Source organism: Equus asinus, chromosome 19, assembly GCF_041296235.1.
Source record: "Equus asinus isolate D_3611 breed Donkey chromosome 19, EquAss-T2T_v2, whole genome shotgun sequence".
Taxonomy (NCBI): domain Eukaryota; kingdom Metazoa; phylum Chordata; class Mammalia; order Perissodactyla; family Equidae; genus Equus; species Equus asinus.
The window spans coordinates 1410434-1433188 of record NC_091808.1 but is presented as its reverse complement, the minus strand read 5'-3'; the positions used below and the strand labels follow the sequence as shown (position 1 = coordinate 1433188).

The following is a 22755-nucleotide window of genomic DNA, read 5'->3' as shown; positions in this document are numbered from 1 at the left end:
GGCTCGCTGAGGAGCCACCTAATGGCAGAGTGGGATGACCCCACAGAGGACGGGCACTAGGGTGGGGAGGAAGCCGAGCAGGGGCAGCGGCCACAGGCAGAGCCTCTGGGCAGGGGAGGCCTGCAAACCCCAACCTGCTGGCGGGGCCTTGGCGGGAGGAGCCTAGTGGTGGTCGGGGAGGGTCCTGGGTGGGCTGCAGAGGAGATAAGGGAGGCGAGGGAGGGACCCAGGGCTGCTGTGGGGAATCTGGGGCCGTCCTTGTATGGGAGGTACTGCTGTGCGGAGCTGCGGACCGCCATGGAGAGGGGTCCCCGAGAAGGAGTAGGCAGGGGGACAGGCATGCAGACACACTGGGCCTGGGGCCTAGGCTGGGGGAATGGAAGTGCCCTACAGGGCAAGAGGCAAGCAGAGAGGACGGGCGGGCGGTGAGCAGGCTCGGTGGTCACCTGGAGGAGGGTCCTCGCTCTGCAGAGAGAAGGTTTAGGGGAGAGGCAGAATCAGGGGAGGATCCTAGGAGGCAGGGAGAGCAGGGGAGGGGTCAGGAGAGAGGTCAGGGAGAATCCTGGGGGGCAAGGAAGAGTTCTAGGGGGCAGGAGTGAGTCTTGGGGGCAGGGGAGGGCCCTGGGGGGCAGAGGAAGAGCCTGAGTGCAGAGGAAGGGCCTGAGTGTAGAGGAGTGTCTGGGGGACAGGGCTGGTCCTAGAGGGCAAGGAGTATGTCAAGCAAGTAGGGTAACACAGTGGGACACAGGAAGACTGTGAACCATCCGTGGCGCACCCCTTAGGCCATGTGCAGGGCAGGTGACTGTCGGGACGACAGAGGAGTCACCCAGCTGGCAGTCACCACAGGCGTCATTCACCCCAGTGATTTTGTTCAGACCAGCAATGTGCCCACCCCTAGGGATGAGGCACTTTGGTTCTAAACCAGTCCAATGGATCTGTTCCCTTTCCAGACTGCCTCATGGCCAGGGGTGGCCTGAGACTCAGGCTTAGCTGATGACACCTGCTTTCCTGACAAAAAGTACAGGCATAGCTGGCATAGTGTCTTGAATGTGGATTTGATGGCTGGACCTGCTGCAGCCATCCTGCAACCACAAGGCCAGGGCTTTGGCCCCAACTTCCTGGAGCAACTGAACGGACCAGGTTTCCACCATCTCCCCATTTCTTGTGAGGTGAGGAAGAAGATCTTTTTTGTTAAGCCACAGTAGTTGGAGGCTTTTTTTTTTTCACTTTTACCAAATTTATTTCTAAATGTTACATAAATGGATATAAAAAGTTATAGTCAAATAAAGCTGGTGTAGCAGATCCTAGGCCTGGGCTCTTCGTAGCGCCTGGGACCCAACAAGGCACCTGTGCTGGTTGTAGCTTCCTTTCTTCTTCCCCTAATTTTTTAAAACTGCAAAAGTTATGCAACTTGAAAAAATTTCAAACCAAAAAACATTATATAAAGTAACAATTAGAAGCTAAACCCAGGGTGAGCACCCTTTTAGGTGTTGTGCGTGCGTCAGTCCCTCCACGGCCTGCAGCCTCCTGCCCTCTCCGCCTCCTGCCCTCTCTGCTCTTCTTGGGCAGGAAGCCCTGGGGCCCCTGAGAGTTGACCTCTTGCTGCCGTGGTCCTTCGCAGTGACTGACCAGAGCCAAGAGTGAGGTTGCCTCAGCCTGGGAAGACCAGGCCTCCCTCTCCAGAGGCCCAGGAGGATCAGGCAGAGGCGCCTTCTGCCAGCATTCCTCCCCTCCTCACCGGCCTCCCACTCCTTTCTGGGTCTCTGGAGCATTCTGCATCCAGTCCTTGCACAGGAACCCATCTTGAGGTCTGTGTGGGGAGAGCTTGGCCCCAGATAGAGACCTCTGCAGACGCCCTCAGGCCCAGGGTGTACCCACGGTGGCCGGGCTCTGCTGGGCAAGGGAGCCCTGCGCCCTCCCTGGGAGGGGCGTGGGGATCAGGGTGGCTCCAGCCAGGACCAGGGTCTGACTCAGGGGTTTCAACAGGCAGAAGAGGGCACCCAGGGGAACCGGGCCTTGGGTGAGTGGGCTCCTGGGAGAGAGGCCCCGACTGAGGAGGACAGGAGGGCTCGACCCCTCCTCTCTGCAGTGAGCAAGGCCCCACCCCCTTTCCCAGATGGGCCCTGAGGTGATGTGATATGCCTGAGGTCACACCCAGGAAGTGGCAGAGCTGGCTCTGCAACCTGGGTCCCCTAATGTCTCCAACCCAGCACACCACCAGGTGGGGATGACACCAGCCCACACCTGTGGCCACCCTTGCCCAGTTCCACCTCTCCTTAACCCTCCCCGGCAGCAGCCCCCACAGCTGATATGGGCCCTGAAACCCCTAAGCAAATAAGAGGAGAGAGATAAGCCGTGTCATTTGCTGGGGGGACAGTGGCGTTTGCATGCGGGATGTGTGAAGGCTCTAGGAAAATGGGCTGCCTCTGTTTGCGGACTTGGAGCCCCACACCCCCTTTCCAAACAAAGGCAGATCCTGTTCCAGGAGCTGGGGAGACCTTGCCCTGGCCGGCCAGCAGTGCCAGGCGCTTCTCCTGCCTGCTTCCGGGCCCTTTGCACAGGCAGGGAGAGGGCATGCGAGTGGCTGTCACTGCCTGGTCAGGGCGGTGAGGACAGGGTCCTCCCAGTTCTCTGCCCACGGGGCTGGCCTGGACTCAGCTGCCCAGACCAAGCTCGTGCTGGGAGGTTGGCCATGACCTCGGAAGCCTCTCCTGGAAGCCGCTGTGCCAGGTGGGAACCCGTTCTACGATGCGAGGGCCACAGGGAGGAAGGTGGGGAGATGGACTCCAGGGAGGCTGGGCAAGCAGCCCCAACCCCTCGGGGCTCCAAATGCCCTGAACTGCGGATGGGAGCTCCAGGGTCCGCCCTGGTGCCCCAGAAGCCTGGCAGGGTGTCTGCTCCAGGGTCCGGGGCGACAAGAAGGGCCAGGTGCTCAGTGTGGCTTTGGGTAGGTCACCCCTAACCCTAGGGAACCTCAGTTTTCCCACCTGTCCAATGACCCCACCTCGGAGCAGGTCACTTCTGGGGCCTCTGTGTTGGGGCATCCCCTATTCCGCCCCTGCTCAACAGAGCACTGCCTGCTCACCACGCAGGGGCTTCTGCCGCGTGGGGGGAGCTGCCGGCTGACTTAAACTCTCGAGGACTTTCCTCCAGGAACACCCATGACCCTGGACCAAGGACCATGTCGGGGTGCCATGACGTCATGAATCCTGGCTCTGGGGCATCTGGAGACTGGCAGGGGGTCAGGAGGTGTGGGCTCACCTCTGCCTCTCTGGGCCTCAGCTTACCCTAACCAGATGAGCTGTCCCCTCTGACCTCTTGTGGCTCCTCCACCCTCATACCCTCCTGGCCACCATGGCCCTTGTGACATCCCCCAGGTCACTTTAGTTCTGCTGGGGCACACCACCAGCCCCAGCTCAAATCCCCCCCTCTTTCGGGCCACAGGTCTCCTCTCGCTCTTTGCCCCACTTTGCCAACCCATCAACTGGAACAGTGGTGGTGTCTGTCCCCCCACAGAGGGATCCAGAGGCTAGGTGGGAAGGACAGAGAGTCAGTGTGGCCAGGCCAGCCCCCGCAACAGGCGTAGGGCCCCCAGGAGGAGCCAGGGCCCCGTCTCTCTCTGGCAAAGGGCGTTATCTGTCCCCCTGCAGGCGAGCAGGAGGGAGAGGGGGTCTACATTCCAAGCCCACCCCCCAGGCCTCCTCAGGCCCCACCACCCCACGCAGGGCTGAATGGGAGGTAGACACTCACTGGACAGGCGGACAGACGGACATCTGCTGGGCCAGGCCTCCCAGATGCTCCCTCCCTCACCGCTGGTCTCCTGCTGGAGCCGGAGGGCCGGTCTGGGTGATCTTCACGTGCCCCCAGATTGGATGGCTTGGCCTGGCGCTGCCCACCGCTCCAAGCCTGTGTCCTCCCCTGTGACATGGGCTTCCTGAGGGCTGTGTGGTGGCATGGGGACCGGGTCTCATGTGCCCCCTCTCTACCCCCGATCCCCACCCTGGTGCTGGTGGGACACAGGAGCGGAATGCTGCGGAGGCGCACCCAGGAGGAGGACAGTGCCGCCCTGATCGACATGGCCCCCGGGGCAGGGAAGGGCGACTCCTACGGGAGCACAGCCAACACCCTAGAGGTAACTCTCCCTACTGTCCTCCGGCCCTGGGGACAGGAGGCCCGGCGAGCCAGCCCCTCACCTCCCCTCCCCTGGGCTCCATGCCCACAGTCTGCTGTGGATTTACAAGGGTCTCTCCCTGCCTGGATCTGAGCCCCCCACCCCGGGATGGACAATGGCCAGTAGATAATGGCCACCACCCCGGCCCCGAGCCTTTGTGGGGTGGATGCAGTGCCCGCTGTGTTTTCCCAGAGCCCTCATCCACTGTGTGGAGTTCCTGTCCCCTCAGGCTGCCCTGGTGAGGGGAAGAGGGAGTGTCCTTAATGTCCACAGTCAGGTCACTGCCCACCCACCAGCCCAAGGGACGTGCAGAAACCCCTCAGGACAGGCCAGACGAGGACAGACCAGACAAAGCCGTGCCCACCAGCATGAAGAGAACAGAGGGGGATGCAGGGCCACGCACAAGAGTGACACAGTGTGTTGAAGTTTAAAACAGAAACACTACTTCTTAAAATGTGGAGTAGGCCGCACTGGTGTGTGCTGACCCCTGAGGTGTGAAGGTGGCCTGGAGGCAGCAGACTCCCCAGAGCGCCCCAGGGGAGCACTGGGGACTTCAGCTTTATCCACAACGTCTTCTTGCCTAAAAGTGTGAAACTCAGCGCAGCATGGCTAACAGTTGTTGGTCTGGTGGTAGAACGTGGGAGCTTGTCCGTTGTGTCTGGTCCCCTTCTGCATTTCCTAGTTCATCAGCACACAGAGTGGCAGGAAAGGACCACCTGGAGGGGAGAGATGCATTTGAGGATTGGGGTCAGGGGTCAGGATAGGTTGGGGTCAGAGTCAGGGTTAGAGTTAGTGTAGGGTTAAGTTTTAGATGAGGTAAGGTCAGAGTCAAGACTACGATAACGGTTGAGGTTACTGATGAGGTCAGGGTTTAAGTTAAGGTTAGAGTTAGGGTCAAAGTTGGTGATGGGATTGGGGTTAGGGTCACCCTGGGGCCAGGTGAGTATAGATGCCTTTTATAAAGGGCTCTGGTCACCTGGAACTTCTAGAAATTTGAAAGCATTCCACCGTCTGGGCACCATGACCACCTCTGGCCTGTCCGCAGGGCCACTTAGGGGGCAGTCTGGCTCCCCTCTAGCCCCCGGGTCCTTCCCATGCTGCCCACAAGCCTGCCACTGGACCCCAGCCCAGGCCAGGCGCTCAGAGGCCCGGGGAGGCCCTCACGGGGCTGGCGGGGGCACGGGGCTGGCCCGCCCTCTGGATGTGACCCTCTGTGCACAGCAGCCGTGCTCTCCTCTGCCGTTATTTGTGTTCCTGGTGGTCTGGGGCAGGGTGGGAGCCGGATGGGGGCCGCTCACCACGGTGAGATGCTGCCATTTCTCCTCCTTTCCTTCCAGCCAGGTGGACACCAGGCAGCCGCCTGCAGGGTGGGGAGCCCTGCCAAGCCCCGGATTGGTGAGCCCCACCCAGTATCTGCCAGCTGTGCCCATGTTGGTCCTGGGGGTGGGGACACAGATGGGGTCCCCGCAGTGGCAGCAGGAGGACGGTGGCCCAGGTCACCATCCTCAGTAACCAGGCCGCCCCTCCCTCCCCATCACTATCTCCTGAGCCAGCTCTAGTGCCAGTTGCTGTGCTGGGGTGTGGGGTGAGGGCCTCTTGGTGAGCAGAGCACAGGGAAGGGAGTTCCCCACTGATGGGTGGAGCGGAGAGAGTTCCGGAGGGCAGAGGTGGCGGGCCCCTCCCTGCTGCTCTGGCTTCAGGACAAACTCGGAGTCTTCTCAGACCCTTATCTCTTGCACCTCATACCTTTTCTACCTTCAAAACCTATCGGATCCACTTCTCCTCACCCTCCACCCCTCTGCTCCTGTCTGCCCCGAGCCACCGGCATCTCCCCAGAGGACTGCACCAGCGCCTACCTGGGCTCCCAGTGCCACCTGCCCATCCTGCTCTCCAGGCAGCACCAGAAAAGACCCTTGTTAAAATCAGCTGTCCTAACCTCACACCCATTAGGATGGGTACTATTCAACAACAACCACAAACCAGAAAATAACAAGTGTGGGTGAGGATACGGAGAAACTGGAACACTGTGCGTGGCCGGGGGAATGTGAAAAGGTGCAACTGCTGTAGAATACGGTATGGAGGGTCCTCAAAAAACTAAATGGAGAATTACCATATGATCCAGCAATAGTTGGCCGTACCATCCAGGTTTGTGTAAGTGCACTCTGTGATGTTTGCACAACGACAGACTCGCCTAATAGTGCTTGTCTTAGAACGTATTCCTATCACTGAGTGACGACACATCACGGACATTTGGGTTATTTCCAACTTTTTGGCTATTGTGAATAATACAGCAGTGAACATTCACGTACGAGATTTTGTGTGGATGTAAGCGTTCATTTTTCTTGGGCATATTCCTTTGAGTGGAATTGCCAGGTCATGTGGTAACTCATTGCTTAACATTTTGAGGAACCTCCAAACTGTGTTCCAAAGTGACTGCACCAGATTACAAGCCACCAGCAAGTCTGCAGGCTCCGATTTCTCCACATCCCACCTAGCCTGTCTGTCTGTTTATTCTAGCCATCCTAGTGGATATGAAGTGGCATCTCAATGTGGTCCTGATTTTTAATTCCCCAGTGACTGACAATGTTGAGCATCTTCTCATGGGCTCATTGGCCATTTGTGTATCTTCTTTAGAGAAATGTCTATTCAAAATCTTTGCCCATTTTAAAATTGGGTTATTTGTCTTTTATTGTTGAGTTATAAATGTTCTTTATATATTCTGGATAAAAGTCCCTTATCAGATACGTGATTTGCCTCTATATTTTTTCTCCCATTCTGTGGGTTGCCTTTTCACTTTCTTGATGGTGTCCTCTGGTGAAGTCCCTGGTAATTTTGATGAAATCCATCTCATCAATCTTCTCTTTTATTGCTGTGCTTTTGGTGTCATATCTAAGAGATCATTGCCTAAACCAGGTCATGAAGATTTACCACTATGTTTTCTCCTAAGAGTTTTGTCATTTTCATTCTTGTACTTAGTTCTATGACCTTTATCTTACGATCTTAACTCCACTTTGAGTTAATTCAGTGTATGGTCTGAAGTGGGGATCCAAATTCCTTCTTTTATGTGTGGATATCCATGTATCCCATCACCAGTGGTTGAAATCACTCTTCTTTTCCCATTGAATTGTGTTGGCCCCTTTGTAAAACATTGACCGTAAATGTATAGATTGATTTTCAGAATCTCAAATATATGCCATTGATCTATATGTCTATCCTTATGCCAATACAACACTGTCTTGGTAATTCTAGCTTTGTAATAAGTTTTGAAATAAAAAAGTACGAGTCCTACAACTCTGTTCTTCTTTTTCAGCATTGTTTTGGCTATTCTGGGTCTCATGTATTTCTATATAAATTTTAAACTTGCCAATTTCTGGGGGGAAAAAAAGCCAGCTGGGATTTTGATAGGGATTGTGTTGAATCTGTAGGTCAGTTGGGGAGTATTGCCATCTTAACAGTATTCAGTCTCCCAATTCATGCACATGAGGCGTCTTTGCATTTATTTAGCTCTTCCTCAATTTTATTTTAACAATGTCTGGTAGTGTTTGATGTATAAGTCTTGCATGTTTTTAAGTTTCTTCTCTTTCTTGGTGCTGTTGTAAACAGAATTGTTTTTCTTCATTTCATTTTCAGCTTGTTTGTTGGTAGTGTGTAGAGATATAATTGATATTTGTATGTTTATCTTGTATCCTGCAACCTTTCCAAACCTGTTGTTAGTTCTAATAGTTTTTGTAGTGAATTCCTTGGATTTTCTACACACAAGATTATGTCATCCGTAAATAGAGATATTTTACTTTTATATTTCCCTATTTATCTTTTGTGGTATGTTCATTCCTTCCTGCATGTCTGCACTTCCATCTGAGAATATTTTCCTTCGTCCTGAAGAATTTCCTTTAGTATTTCCTGTAGAGCAGGTGTGCTGGGACTAAATCACTCAGATTCTAATTGTTTGAGAATGTCTTCCTTTTAGCCTTTATTTCTGAAGAACGTTCCCACTGGATGAAGAACTGTCGTTTGCAGCATTTTCCCCATCACTTTACAGATGCCATTCTATCATATTTTAGCTTCCATTGTTTCTGTTGAGAAATCAGATGTCTATATTATTGTTGTTCTCCTGAAAAATAAAGTGGGGTTTTTCTTCCTCTTGCTACTTTTAAGATTTCTCTTTATCTTTAATACAGCAAAGATACGCTCTACCGTGATATATCCTGTTTGGGGCTCGCTGAGCTTTTCAAATCTTAAGATTGATTTATTTCATCAGATTTAGGAATTCTTGACCATTTTCTTCAAAGACTGCTTCTTTCCTGTCTATTCTCCCCTGGTTCTCTGGTCACAGTGTGCTGGCCCTTTGACCATGACCACATCCTTCTTGTGCCCTGTTCAGTCCTTTCCATTCTTTTTGCTCTGAGCTTGAGTTGGATATTTTCTACTGGTCTATCCTTAAGTTCGACAGTTCTGTCGTCTGTTGAGTCTCCTCTACTATTAAACCTGTCCAGTGGGTTCTTAATTTCATATGCCATGTTTTGCTGTTTTGGAATGTTTTTTTCATTCCTTTTCATAGATTCTCATTCCCTCTTGAAACATTCCAATTGTTAACCATTTTGTCCATTCTTTATTCTTTTTTCTCTTTTAACTTAGTACCTGTCATTATTTTAAGCCCTTTTCCGCTCCATTGTATGATTCATCTCTGGATCTGTCTCTGTTGACTTGGTCAACTTCCTGTACAGTGTTGAGTTTTGTTCTGGCAGGCAGTTAGATTACTGGCAGGTCACCTTGATCTTGTTAAACTTCGTTTTAGATGTTAGAACAGCTCACTTCAGTTTTGCACTTATTGCTAAGGTGCATTTCTTACTCCTGTGTTGCAGTCCTTACTCCTACGGTGTGGCCTGGGCGTGTGGGCTGGAATCCCAGGGTGTGCACCCATCTCCCTCCTTTGTGTCTGGCTGGAGCTCCAGCACTCGGCTTCCTCTCAAGTCTTTGTTAGCCAGCAGCCACCTCTGTGCGTCAGCAGCCTCAGAGCTCCGAGGACCCAGGGGCCTTCCTCACAGACTTATGGCTCTCTGCTCTCCGCACAACACTCCTCAAGCCCAGGGCCCCTTAGCAGCCCCTAGTTCTGACCTCCACTCCTCGCCCAGCAATGCCTCTGCTCCCTCTTGGGTTCTGTTGCCCTGCCCTGTGGTTTGGAAAAGTGTCGTTAGGGAGAAAGCCGAAGTGAATGCAGGGCTCACCTCATGTGCTGCCTCCTCTCAAAGCCCTTCGCCCTGCGTCCATTGATGTCTAGTGCCAGGAAAGCAGGGCTTCCTCTATTTCGTCGGGCTTTTACAGCTCTCTGTGGCAGGGAGGTAAGTCCTTACACTCAGAGTCCTTAGAGATCCCTGTGGGAGTTTGGGACTGACCCTGCAGGGATGGAGCCAGAGAAGGGATCTCAGGGGCAGGCCCCAGCCCCTCTCCAGGCCTCAGTTTCCCCAGCAGCCAATGCAGAGCTGTGCTGGAGGTTCCTTTGGAGTCCTCCCCGCCCGGACCAGGTACAGAGTGAGGGCTGGGTGGAGACACGGAGGAGCAGATGGGGGTCTCAGTGCTTGGCTCCTGCTTCCCGCCTGCAGCCTGGGTGTCCTGGCTGGGATCTGGGAACCCCCACCAGCTGGCATCCCTGAATCAGCCCGTCCTCCCTGCCTCTGTCCCTGTTGGTTACCAGCAGACTTCGTCCTTGTTTGGGAGGAAGACCTGAAGCCAGGTCAGCAGCAGGACACCACCACCCGGGACAAGACAGACATGCACGGGGACTGGAGGGAGACCTTTCTAGACAACCTTCGTGCAGCTGGGCTGTGTGTGGACCAGGTACGGGGGGTCGGTTGTGGGCAGGGCCCTAGGCGCTGCATCCATTCAGTGACCTATGACCTTGCCCCACAAGGCCTGAGGGCACGGTGTCCAGAGCCCTGGAACAAATCGAGCCCCAGAGTCCTACCAGATGGCACCCCCGCAGGGAGCTCCCGATGGCTTCAGGACCACTGATCACAGGCCGGGATAACACCCACCCATCGTGGCATGCCCAGCTCGGTCCTGGTAACCAGGGCCCTTCAGGTCCACCTGAAAACTCAGAAGGCAGTTCTCCATTCACATCCCATTTCCAAGGTCAAAGCTATGTCTAGGCGTAACATTTGTCACTATAGCTCTTTATATGTTTATAGAAGCCAACAGCTAAAAAGCTCCTTGCGCGTGTATGACGTCAGATATAATAGTGGGTACCACCTAGAATGCTTTACGTCATTGCAGGGAGCTTGAGAAAGCGGGAAGGAGCTGTGTGGATGCTGCATGTGTGGTGGGGCAGGCGGGTACAAGTGGGTCTCAGAGCAGTTGGGGGTCAGGGCACAGAGCCCAGCCCCACTCGTCTCATCCCTGAGCCCCGCCGCTGGCTCCCTCTCCATGTCTCCTGCGTTCTCCGCCCTCCTTTCCGACCACGTGGCTTCCTCTGTTCCCCAGACACAGGCTCTGCCTTCTGGTGGCCTCTCCCACCCTGAGTAATCAATCCTGAATCTTATCTTACTCACATTCTTGCGTTTCTTTATCATTTTAACACAGCTTGATGTGGTCTGTTTGAACTTGGTAGAATGGACTCACACTCTGTGTAGCTCTCCCTGACATCCTGTTTATGAGGCCCATGCACAGTTGGTGCAGCTGCTGCGGCCATGTCATTGCTGTAGAGAGCCCCCCCCGTGTGACTGTCCCACCTCCTGCTCATCCATTCCAGTGTCAGTGGACACTTAACTTGTTCTGGTTTGGGGCTATTATAAAACTGGCTGCTGTCAGTTCTTTCGTGTGTGTGTGTGTGTGTGTGTGTGTGTGTCCTTGTGCCCAGGTGCAGGGCTTTCTCCTAGGGGCAGAGCTGCTGGCCCAGGGGGTGTGTGTATGGCCTCACCATTTTGCCAAGCGGTGGCCTCAATTTGCACGACCGTCAGGGTGAATGAGTGCCCCCTCCTCTGTGTCTTCTCAACACTCTGTAGTGTCCGACTTTAGAATGTTGACCAGTCTGGTTGGTGTATAGTGGCATCTCATGCAGTTTAGTTCACATTTTCCCTGATTCCTGAAGAGGTGGGGTATTTTTTGCATGTTCATGGGCTGTGTTTCCAATACTGTGAACTGCCTTCTCCTGTCTTGCTGTCAGGCTGTTTACGTTTGTCTTGCAATGCGCGGGAGCTCATGTATCCCAGAACCTCTTCCTTGGTGGTTACGTGTGTGGCATCTTCCCCAGGCCGCTTGCCCTTCGTGTTCTCACATTTCCTCCTCGGTGTGTGGGGTACGAAGTGAGCAGGCACTTCCCCTCGAGGCTCGCCCTCCTCGACCCCGAGGCCCACGGTTTGCCACACTCCCTTCCAGAGCTTCCTCTGTTGGCAAACATACACGATGGGATACACGATGGAGTTGGAGGTCAAGAGCTAACACCCCCTCCCCTTCCGAGTTTGGATCCACTTGACAGTCTGGTGGGTGGGATGAAAAGTCACCGCCTTTTATTATGGAAAAAGCTTATGGGATGGCGTGGCTTATAGATGTGGCCACATGAGTTTATAAAACCTTGATCCAAATTGGGCTTCAGTGGGGGGCACAGAGGGCCAACCACAGGGGGCACCAGTGGGCAGCTTCCCCAACATATTGCACAAAGTGCCCTCGGTCTTTGCTCTAAATGACAGTTCTCAGCTCTCAGCACACGTCACAGCCAGCTAGGGAGGCCCAAAGCACTGAGGCCCATGTCTGCCCGATGGGCATCTGTTCCAGCTGGGTCCAGGGGGGGCCTGGGCATTGGCATTTGGGGAGCCCCAGATGGCTGTGAGGCAGCGAGGGCTGAGAACCACTGGATTCAAGAGGGAGTTTGGAAGGCAGGTGTACAGTCAGTAGAGGCACCTCATCATGGAGCCAGAAGTCCCCATCTCAGGGTTCCAGTGCCCGTCACATGTCCCCACATGTGTGAACATTGCACACTTCTGTATGTGCATGCAGAACACACACAGACACGCAGTGGCTTGTCCAAGGGCGAGGCAGTCATGCAATGTCTGCAGACCCAAAGCTGAATGTATCGCCCACGCACGTCAGGAGAGCGGTGTGGTCAGGCCCAGTCTCTGACAAGGCCGAGGGTGCTCTGGCAGGCTTTGGGGAAGAGTGTGGTCGTTGTGCTGGTCCCAGAGCAGACTGGCTGGTGCCGGCCCTAGCAGCCCAGTGTTGTCTGTCTGTCGCTGACTGAGTTCCAAACAGGAGTGCTCACCGACGGGTGGGCCTTCAGAGGCGTGTTTACAGGGGCAAGTTGTCATTCATCAAGCTGGTTTAAAACCAGTGCTGGTTGGTCGTTACCACGGCTACAGAATCATCTGTCTATTCCGAGAATGTGAATGGACACGCACACTTACACTCACGGGCACGCACACTTACACTCACGGGCACACACACACTCACGGGCACACACACTTACACTCACGGGCACGCACGCTTACACTCACGGGCACGCACACTTACACTCACGGGCACGCACACTTACACTCACGGGCACACACACACTCACGGGCATGCACGCTTACACTCACGGGCACGCACGCTTACACTCACGGGCACGCACGCTTACACTCACGGGCACGCACGCTTACACTCACGGGCACACACACTTACACTCACGGGCACGCACGCTTACACTCACGGGCACACACACTTACACTCACGGGCACACACTTACACACGGGCACACACACTTACACTCACGGGCACACTTACACTCACGGGCACACACACTTACACACGGGCACACACACTTACACTCACGGGCACACACACTCACGGGCACACACACTTACACTCACGGGCACACTTACACTCACGGGCACACACACTTACACTCACGGGCACACACACTTACACACGGGCACACACACTTACACACGGGCACGCACACTTACACTCACGGGCACACTTACACTCACGGGCACACACACTTACACACGGGCACACACACTTACACACGGGCACACACACTTACACTCACGGGCACACTTACACTCACGGGCACACACACTTACACACGGGCACACACACTTACACTCACGGGCACACACACTCACGGGCACACACACTTACACTCACGGGCACACTTACACTCACGGGCACACACACTTACACTCACGGGCACACACACTTACACACGGGCACACACACTTACACACGGGCACGCACACTTACACTCACGGGCACACACACACTCACGGGCACACACACACTCACGGGCACACACACTTACACACGGGCACACACACTTACACTCACGGGCACACACACTCACGGGCACACACACTTACACTCACGGGCACACTTACACTCACGGGCACACACACTTACACTCACGGGCACACACACTTACACACGGGCACACACACTTACACACGGGCACACACACTTACACTCACGGGCACACACACACTCACGGGCACACACACTTACACACGGGCACACACACTTACACTCACGGGCACACACACTTACACTCACGGGCACACTTACACTCACGGGCACACACACTTACACACGGGCACACACACTTACACTCACGGGCACACACACTTACACTCACGGGCACACACACTTACACACGGGCACACACACTTACACTCACGGGCACACACACTTACACACGGGCACACACACTTACACTCACGGGCACACTTACACTCACGGGCACACTTACACTCACGGGCACACACACAGGCACACATGTACCCATACAATTGTGCACGCACACAGACATGCACACACACGTACACACACACGTGCACCCTCAGCATCTCACAGAGCCCCTCGCTCCCTGCAGCGTGACGTCCAGGATGTGGACAGCGTGGTGCACTATGTCCTCCTCAGCGCCCCCTGGGCCGTGCTCTGCTACTACGCCGAAGAGCTGCGCCTCAAGCTGCCCCTGCAGGTACCAGGGTGCATGGGGTGCAGGGAGAAGGCCTGGAGGTCCCCCCACAATCCCAAGTCACTCATGATTGCACCCAACATACCGGGTGCAGCTGCTGGTGCCGACACCCCTGGGGGTTCCCCACTCAGTGTCCTCGAGGACCCCTCCAAACCCCCATCACACTGTGCTCCAAGAAGCCTTGCTGGGCAGACAGGTTGGGGTGCTGTGACCCCTATGGTGGGCTCAGGGGAGGTGGAGGGGTGGACTGTGTGTGCAGCAGCCAAAGCTCTGAGCTGGCTGCCTGGGCCCCTCCAGGCTCTGACCCTGCCAGGCTGCTGAGAGCCAGCACTGCAGGCAGTGGAGGGGAAGCCCCAGCCTGGGGGACACAGGGTGGAGGGGGCAGCGGCTCCTGGGGGACCTCAAGATGACACTCCTGGGGGTGGTTCTGCCACCCACTCCATGGGCCCCCCTTCACCATCATAGCATGGAGATGGACAAAGAAACATGCTGCAACCCTCTTGTCCCTTCCTGCCTTGGGGGGCTCAGGGCCTCAAATTGACCCAAGCCTGAGGCCCGCGGGGAGAACGGGCTTGCCTGTTCCCTCCACTGGGTCCGTAGCAAGCCCAGGGGAGGCTCGGGCCCTCTGCTGGAGCCTTTCATCTGCTGCCCAGTGTGCAAAGCCACACCCCCCCACCCACTGCAGCAGCCGCGTCCCCTCAGGAGTCGGAGGAGCAACCTAGGATTCCTTCCAGGAATTGCCCAACCAGGCCTCCAACTGGTCGGCCAGCCTGCTGGAGTGGCTGGGCATCCCCAACATCCTGCTGGAGGACGTGCCTGACCTGCCCCCGGAGTACTACTCCTGCCAGTTCAAAGTGAGCAAGCTGTCGAGGTGAGAGTGGCCGCCCTGCTGTGCTGGGTGGGGGCCCAGGCTGCATGGCGAAGGGAAGAGTCAGAGGAGTGCACCTGATGCCATGCTTTCCCCGCCCCGCGCTCGCTCCTTCCTGGAGCTTTGCGCCCAGGGCCTGTGAGCTCAGGTGGGCATGCCCTAGAGCAGCCACATTTTCTGTAAGTCGTCCCCGGCAGTCACAGGCAGTTGTGCTGTGGGACAAACATCCCTCAGACCTCGGTGGCTGGACATGCAGATCCCTTTCCTGCTCCACTACGTGTCTATGGAGGTGGGCAGGGCACCTCTTCCGTCACCATGTTACTGGCCAAAGCAAGTCACCTGGCCACACCCAGCCCACAGATAGGGGTAGTGTCTAGGTGGGGGGCACTGGCGTATGGTCTGCACTGCGGACTCCCATGCGCTCCCACCGCCCGTGCTGAGAACCCCTCCTTTCTGGGCTGGGCGACCTTCAGCCACACACACGCTTGCCCCCACCCACAGGGCTTCCCAAAGTTCTGGTGTCCCAGAGAGGGCTCTGTGGTCAATCGTCCGTCCACACAGGCGACCACCAGCTGCCACCCACGAGGTCTTTGGTCCTGTGCTTGGAGCTACAGGGGTCACATGAAAGGGCTCTGGGCTCCTGGGTGAGCCAGGCGCTCCTGTACCCCTTGCCCTCTGCCCAGCCACAGTCCACTATCCCCCACCGAGTGTCGGGGTTTCTGTGACATCTGGAGAACCCACTGTGACCTTCTGCCTCGGGAATGGAAAAGGGAAAACTGAAATTGATTGTGGCACCGGTGGCAGTGGGTGTCTCCCAGGGTGGAGGTGGGGGCATGAGTGTGCATCAGTGTGTGCGTGTCTACAGGCCAGTGCATGTGCTCCCATGTGCGTGTTCTTCCCATGTGTGTGTGCTCCCGTGTGTTCTTCTCATGTGCATGTGCTCCCACGTGCTTGTTCTTCTCATGTGTGTGTTCCCATGTGTGTTCTTCCCATGTGTGTGTTTTCCTGTGTGTTCTTCCCATGTGTGTGTTTTCCCGTGTGTTCTTCTCAGGTGTGTGCGCTCCTGTGTGTTCTTCTCATGTGTGTGTGCACTCCTGTGTGTTCTTCTCATGTGTGTGCTCCTGTGTGTTCTTCCCATGTGTGTGTGCTCCTGTGTGTTCTTCTCATGTGTGTGCTCCTGTGTGTTCTTCCCATGTGTGTGCTCCTGTGTGTTCTTCTCATGTGTGTGTGCTCCTGTGTGTTCTTCCCATGTGTGTGTTTTCCCGTGTGTTCTTCTCAGGTGTGTGCGCTCCTGTGTGTTCTTCTCATGTGTGTGTGCACTCCTGTGTGTTCTTCTCATGTGTGTGTGCACTCCTGTGTGTTCTTCTCATGTGTGTGCTCCTGTGTGTTCTTCCCATGTGTGTGTGCTCCTGTGTGTTCTTCTCATGTGTGTGCTCCTGTGTGTTCTTCCCATGTGTGTGTGCTCCTGTGTGTTCTTCTCATGTGTGTGCTCCTGTGTGTTCTTCCCATGTGTGTGCTCCCATGTGTGTTCTTCCCATGTGTGTGTGCTCCTGTGTGTTCTTCCCATGTGTGTGTGCTCCTGTGTGTTCTTCTCATGTGTGTGCTCCTGTGTGTTCTTCTCATGTGTGTGCTCCCATGTGTGTTCTTCCCATGTGTGTGTGCTCCTGTGTGTTCTTCTCATGTGTGTGCACTCCTGTGTGTTCTTCTCATGTGTGTGCTCCCATGTGTGTTCTTCCCATGTGTGTGTGCTCCTGTGTGTTCTTCTCATGTGTGTGCTCCCATGTGTGTTCTTCCCATGTATGTGTTCTCCCATGTGTTCTTCCCATGTGTGTGCTCCATGTGTTCTTCCCATGTGTGTGTGCTCATGTGTGTTCTTCTCATGTGTGTGTGCTCCTGTGTGTTCTTCCCATGTGTGTGTTTTCCCGTGTGTTCTTCTCAGGTGTGTGCGCTCCTGTGTGTTCTTCTCATGTGTGTGCTCCTGTGTGTTCTTCTCATGTGTGTGTGCTCCTGTGTGTTCTTCCCATGTGTGTGTTTTCCTGTGTGTTCTTCTCAGGTGTGTGCGCTCCTGTGTGTTCTTCCCATGTGTGTGTGCTCCTGTGTGTGTGCTTCTCATGTGCGTTTGCTTCTGTGTGCATGTTCATCTCATATGGATGTGCTCCCACGTGTGTACTCTTTTCATGTGGATGTGCTCCATGTGTATGTTCTTATCATGTGCATGTGCTCCGTGTGCATGTTCATGTGTTCTGTATGTGTTTTCTTCTCATGTGTGTGTGTTCCAAGTGTGTGTTCTTCTCATGTGTGTGTGCTCCCGCGTGCTTGTTCTTCTCATGTGCATGTGCTCCCATGTGCTTGTTCTTCTCATGTGTGCTCCCATGTGCTTGTTCTTCTCATGTGTGCTCCCATGTGCTTGTTCTTCTCATGTGTGCTCCCATGTGTGTTCTTCTCATGTGTGTGTGCTCCAGCGTGCTTGTTCTTCTCATGTGCGTGTGCTCCAAGTGTGTGTTCTTCTCATGTGCATGTGTCCCCATGTGCACGCTCCTGCATGTGCACATGTACTCCAGTTCCATACACCCACAGGTTCCTTGGGAGTGACAACCAGGACACCTTCTTCTCCAACACCCAGAGGCACCAGATTGTGAGTGGGGGATCCCTGCTGTGGGCCCCCAGCCCTGCCTGGCTCTGAGAGGCCTGCCGGCGCCAGACTTCCTTACCTGAGCTGGGAAAGAAGCCCTCCGTGGACACAGGAAGGCTCCCCTGGGGTCAGAGGGCTGAGGCCCTGGCGCTGGGAGACTGGCGGCCTAGAGGCTGCCCCCCCAGCTCATTGCACAGGGGAGCACGTGCCGAAGCTACACAAGCACAGCTGGGCCCTGCCCCCCATCCCAGGGATCCCTCAGGGCCCAGAACGGATGTCACAGTGATGGACTAGTGGGACAGACAGCCAAGACCACCAGGCCCGGGTGGGCGTGGGTCCCGCTGGCCAGTAAGGAGGGAGCCGAGGGACCGAGCAGACTCGAGCTGCGGCGTCCCTGAGGAGGGCGGGCAGAGTGGGGTCGCTCCAGGAGGCCTGCTCCCATGGCCTGTGGTGGGGAAGGGGCTCCCACAGGCCTGCCTAGGAAAGACCTCTGCTGACCACTGGGGGCACGAGGCCACATGGGCCTGCCCAGGCAGGCAGTGCCACCCGACCCAGGTGTCCTCCTGGAGGCTGCCTCCTGCCCAGAGCGCAGGTCCAGGATGGCTGTGCACAGGCAGGGCCTGGGTTCAAATCCAGACTCGACTCCTCTGAGCCACCTGGCTCTGGCCAAGGTCTTCGCGTGAGCAAGTGGGAGAATGACCACAACTGGGGGGCTGTGGTGTGTGTTAGCCAGTGAACAAAGAAGACCTGGGCGTGCAAAGCATTGTCACCAGAGGGCTGCGGGAGGCTGTCGCGGGCTTACCCCCGAGAGGGGCAGGCTGGGATGTCCCCACCCCCCCATCACATGACAATTGACCAGTGCCATCCCCACCAACCCATAGCTGTTTGAGATCCTTGCCAAGACCCCATATGGCCACGAGAAGAAAGGCCTGTTTGGGATTGACCAGTTGCTGTCAGAGGGTGTCTTCAGCGCGGCCTTCCCTCTACATGATGTGAGTCCTGGGGGGCTGGATGCGCCAGGGGTGGGGGCTCAGTCCTGGGCATGGGGGTGAGTTCCTGGATGAGGAAGACCCCCTGGTCCTGCTGTCTACCCCAGGAGACTGGGGGGCCTGGGCCCTGCCCTCCTGTGCTGGGCAGCTGTGGTCAGACACGCGCTGTGCTGGGGGCCAGCAATGCACTTGTGATGTGACCGGGCCACGCTCAGCCTGTCTGAGGCTGTGGGCGGCCACACGCTGTCCTGGCCAGGTAACAGGCCCGGCATCTCCACCTTCCTGGGCAGCTTCCCTCTCCGAGAAGTCAGTAAGATCTGTGCTCCTCAGGCAGCCGGGTAAACTAAGGCAGTGCCAGGGAGGCAGCTGCCACTGCGCCTGACTGTCATCCTTGACCAAATGTATACCGTGTGGGGCTGTTTACGCCCTGGCCCCCTGCAGCCACCCACCACGAGACCCTCAGAGCTGCAGGCAGGGGCAGCGGGGCCTCAGGGCCCGGGTCAGGCTTGTACCCACTGCTGTGTGACCGTGGGCACAGTCCCTCCCCGAACACCACCCACGGGTTAAATGAGGGTGTGGACGGGAATACCCACAGCCCTGCTCCCCATCACTTCTGGCGCCAGGGCCCGGGGGGACACACAGAGCCTGACACAGTGGCCTCACTGGCTCGCCAGTGCTGGACGCTGCACAGCACAGGCAGCAGAGTCCCCCACCCAGAGATACTCACCCCACCCTGGACTGCAGTTGCTGGCTCCTCCTGGGCCACCCTGCCCGGGTCCCTCCTCTACCCTGGACTCAGACCCTGGAAGCCCAGGCCGAGGGGCTCGACTCAGAGTCCCTTCCCAGACCCCCAGCACCCAGCGGGATTCTGTTTTCTTCCTCAAGCAGCAACTCTAGTTCCCAGGGTTTGTCTCCCGTCTCCCCATGCCGAGTGGCACATGGTGTCGCTCAGTGCTGAAGCCCCCACACCTAGAACTGTCCAGTAGGGACGGTGCCCAGACCAGCCTGGACTCTCCCACCGATGGCTTCTTGTCCCCAGGGCCCCTTCATGACACCCCCGGAGGGCCTGCAGGCTCCGGGCCTCAACCAGCGTCAGGTCCTGTCCCAGCACTGGGCCCGCTGGCGCAAGTGGAACAAGTACCAGCCTCTGGACCACGTGCGCAGGTACTTCGGGGAGAAGGTGGCCCTGTACTTCGCCTGGCTCGGTGAGTCCCACGCCCGCTGCCCCTCGGGCCTCCCAGGCCCCCCGACTTGATCTGCAGGGTGACAGTCTGCTAACCCGTGTCCCCAAGAGGCCAGTGCTCCCCGACTCCCAACCCTGACGCTGCCCAGCTCCCCTGGACCCCCGGCCCAATGACATAACTGAGCACTGTGGCTGTCCTAGAGCCCTGTTAACAGCCCAGAGAGGGACTGGGAGCCCCCGTCTGCAGGCAAGGGCCCCTCCTGACTCCAGCCCTCAGTGTCCCTGGCCCACCAGACATGCCCCATGAGACCCCGGGTCACCCCAGGAACCAGTGACCTGGCGGAGGTCACCCCTGCCCCGGGGTCCAGGGAGAGTGGCCCTCTTACCTCCTCCAGGCAGGCTGTCGTCTTCAGAATGGGTGTCTGCCCTGGGCAGCCCCGAGGCTCCTTGCTCCCCTCGTGGGCTCAGTTCTTGCCCCACCCCCCACCTCCAATTCTGTGTCCAGCCTTCTAAAGTTTTTTCTTGTCCCCAAACACAGCATATGTGCCCCCTCCCCAGGCCTATGCAGTCCTCCAATCATGCATGTATGCATCTGTTCAAATGGCTAGCCATGTTGGGGTGCCGTGCACAGTGAGGAGACCCTGCCCTCAAGGAGGACACTGGCTATGGGTGACACAGAAGAAAAGGCCACCCACAGCCACTGTGGACCCAGACAGGGCGGGGGCTGCCTGCTGTGGAAGGGTGCGCCAGGCCAGGGCGTCGGGGCCAAAGCACAGCGCATGTGCGAGGACCCGAGGCTCCTCTCAGGACCAGGGAGGAGTGGGAGCCAGGGGACAGCAAGGCCAGGCTGGAGGGTCGCACAGGGTGGTCTTCCTCTGGGTTCTAGACAGAGCAGCATCTTACAGAGGGCACTCTGGCAGACGCAGGGCTGGAGCAGGACCCCAGGCCGGGGCTGGGCTGGACTCGTGGGAGGCAGACGGCTGCACACTGGAGGGATGGGGGGTAACTGAGGAAGCTGGCCCTGGGGGGTGCGGGGCAGGGTGGCATCCAGAAGGACCCTCAGTCTCCTAGGGCTGGAACATGGTAGGCACTGAGCCTCTCATAAAGGGGAGGTGCATCCCACGTGTGTTGGTTGAGGCAGATGGAGCTCAGGAAAGTGGTGGCCAGGAGGTGGGAAGCACAGGCGCCGGAGCCCCAGGCGCTCGGGTGCCGAGGTCAATGGGATGGGGTGTCCAGGGTCCAGGGCAGAGGCCAGGAGGGAGGGACTGTGCTGAGAGCTGCCAGGGGGACTCCTGAGGACCGTGCCCCTCACCGCTTCCTCCCAGAAGGCTTCAGACCCTGGTGGCTGCATGTGGTCTGTGGGGGACAAATGTGGCTGTGCAGATCTCCACCTGGCGCTCAGCCCAATTCTGGGTACACAGGCCCACCGGTTCACTGCCAGCCGACCTCCGTGTCCCCCTGCAGGGTTCTACACAGGCTGGCTCCTGCCAGCAGCAGCGGTGGGCACGCTGGTGTTCCTGGTGGGCTGTTCCATGCTGTTCTCAGACACACCCACGTAAGTGTCCTCTTGCCTCCGCTCCCAGGCCTGCCCTGTGTCTCCTGAGGCTGGTGTGCAGTGAGGAGAACCCACAGGTGCCAGGCCCCGTGCAGAGCTGGGGATGGAGGTGAGGGCTGGGCACATACTGCCCTCATGCACGTCACAGAGGGCCCTGTGGACCTGGCTAGAAGGCTGATGCAGGTGGACAGGTGTGCCTCCAGGCTGACGCAGGTGGACAGGTGTGCCCAGCCTGACGCAGGTGGACAGGTGTGCCCTCACGCTGATGCAGGTGGACAGGTGTGCCCAGGCTGACACAGGTGGACAGGTGTGCCCCCACGCTGATGCAGGTGGACAGGTGTGCCCCCTGGCTGATGCAGATGGACAGGTGTTCACCCAGGCTGATAGAGGTGGACAGGTGTGCCCCCAGGCTGACACAGGTGGACAGGTGTGCCCCCAGGCTGATGCAGGTGGACAAGAGTGCCCCCAGGCTGACAGGTGGACCACTGTGCTCCCAGGTTAATTTTATTGGCACTTACGCTTGTTTCTTATGATAGTGTCAACTTTTCTTATAATAAGTCAATGACTGGACTTGGGCATTATTTTATTACAGAGCTAAAATTTCAAAATGTTATCTCAAAACTTGTCACGCCACGTATTTTAAAACTACTTTTTAAAGAGACCCTGGGCCTGGCCAAGGCAGTGGTGGGAGGGAGAGGGTGAGCGTGGGACTGGCGGGGAGGGCTGTCCGCATGTCTCCACGAGCCCCCCCGCCCTGAAGGCAGGAGCTGTGCAGCAGCGCAGACAGCTTTGAGATGTGCCCGCTCTGCCCCGACTGCCCCTTCTGGCTGCTCTCCAGCATCTGCGCCCTGGTCCAGGTACAAGGAGGGAGTGGGCGGGCTGAGGCAGGCAGCTCCCCAGGCTCTCGTGCTGCCCCTGTGACCCCTGCTCCGTCGCCGTTTGAGGCAGAGCCCATGAGTTTTCTAACCTCTGTGGCCATGTCCCACCTGGATGGGGTTACAGTGGGTGCCTGCCTCTCAGCCCTCGGCAGAGAGCCCGCATGCAGTCGGTGCCCATACGGTAGCACTGTCTGTTATCACTCTTATTGTGGAACTAGCCACCAGGGTCATCTGGAGGACCCCTCAAGGCAGACAAGCCCTGAAGCTCTCAGGGCCAGACAGACTGAGCAGAATCTCTGCCTGAAGAGGCCAGGCGGGAGGCTCCCCAGAGTCCTGGAGCCCGTGGCCCACATGTCAGCCCAGCACGCTGCCGGGTGGGTCAGCTTCTCCCTGGGAACAGCAGCCTCGCCTGCCTCCCGCACATGCTGGGCCTGGAGCCCAGGTGCCCCGATGGACCCACAGCCCAGACGCACCTTTGCCACACTCCTGGGAATCCATCTGTGTCAGAATCTGGGGGCTGCTATAACAAATTGTCA

General features: G+C 56.8%; 1 protein-coding gene across 13 annotated transcripts in view; it reads left to right on the top strand.

The window, feature by feature from the left end:
- Positions 1–614: 614 nt before the first annotated feature.
- The window catches only part of ANO7 (anoctamin 7), a 38838-nt gene continuing 16697 nt past the window's right edge, over positions 615–22755 (top strand). For 4 of the 13 annotated variants that reach the window (XM_070489188.1, XM_070489189.1, XM_070489192.1 and 1 more), the window contains exons 1-5: positions 14992–17617; positions 18496–18606; positions 19643–19808; positions 21251–21341; positions 22102–22198. In XM_070489188.1, the coding sequence (XP_070345289.1) occupies positions 15866–17617; positions 18496–18606; positions 19643–19808; positions 21251–21341; positions 22102–22198 (2217 nt within the window). In that variant the 5' untranslated portion in view covers positions 14992–15865. The other 9 variants (XM_070489195.1, XM_044751287.2, XR_011495468.1 and 6 more) reach the window with 7 other exon arrangements.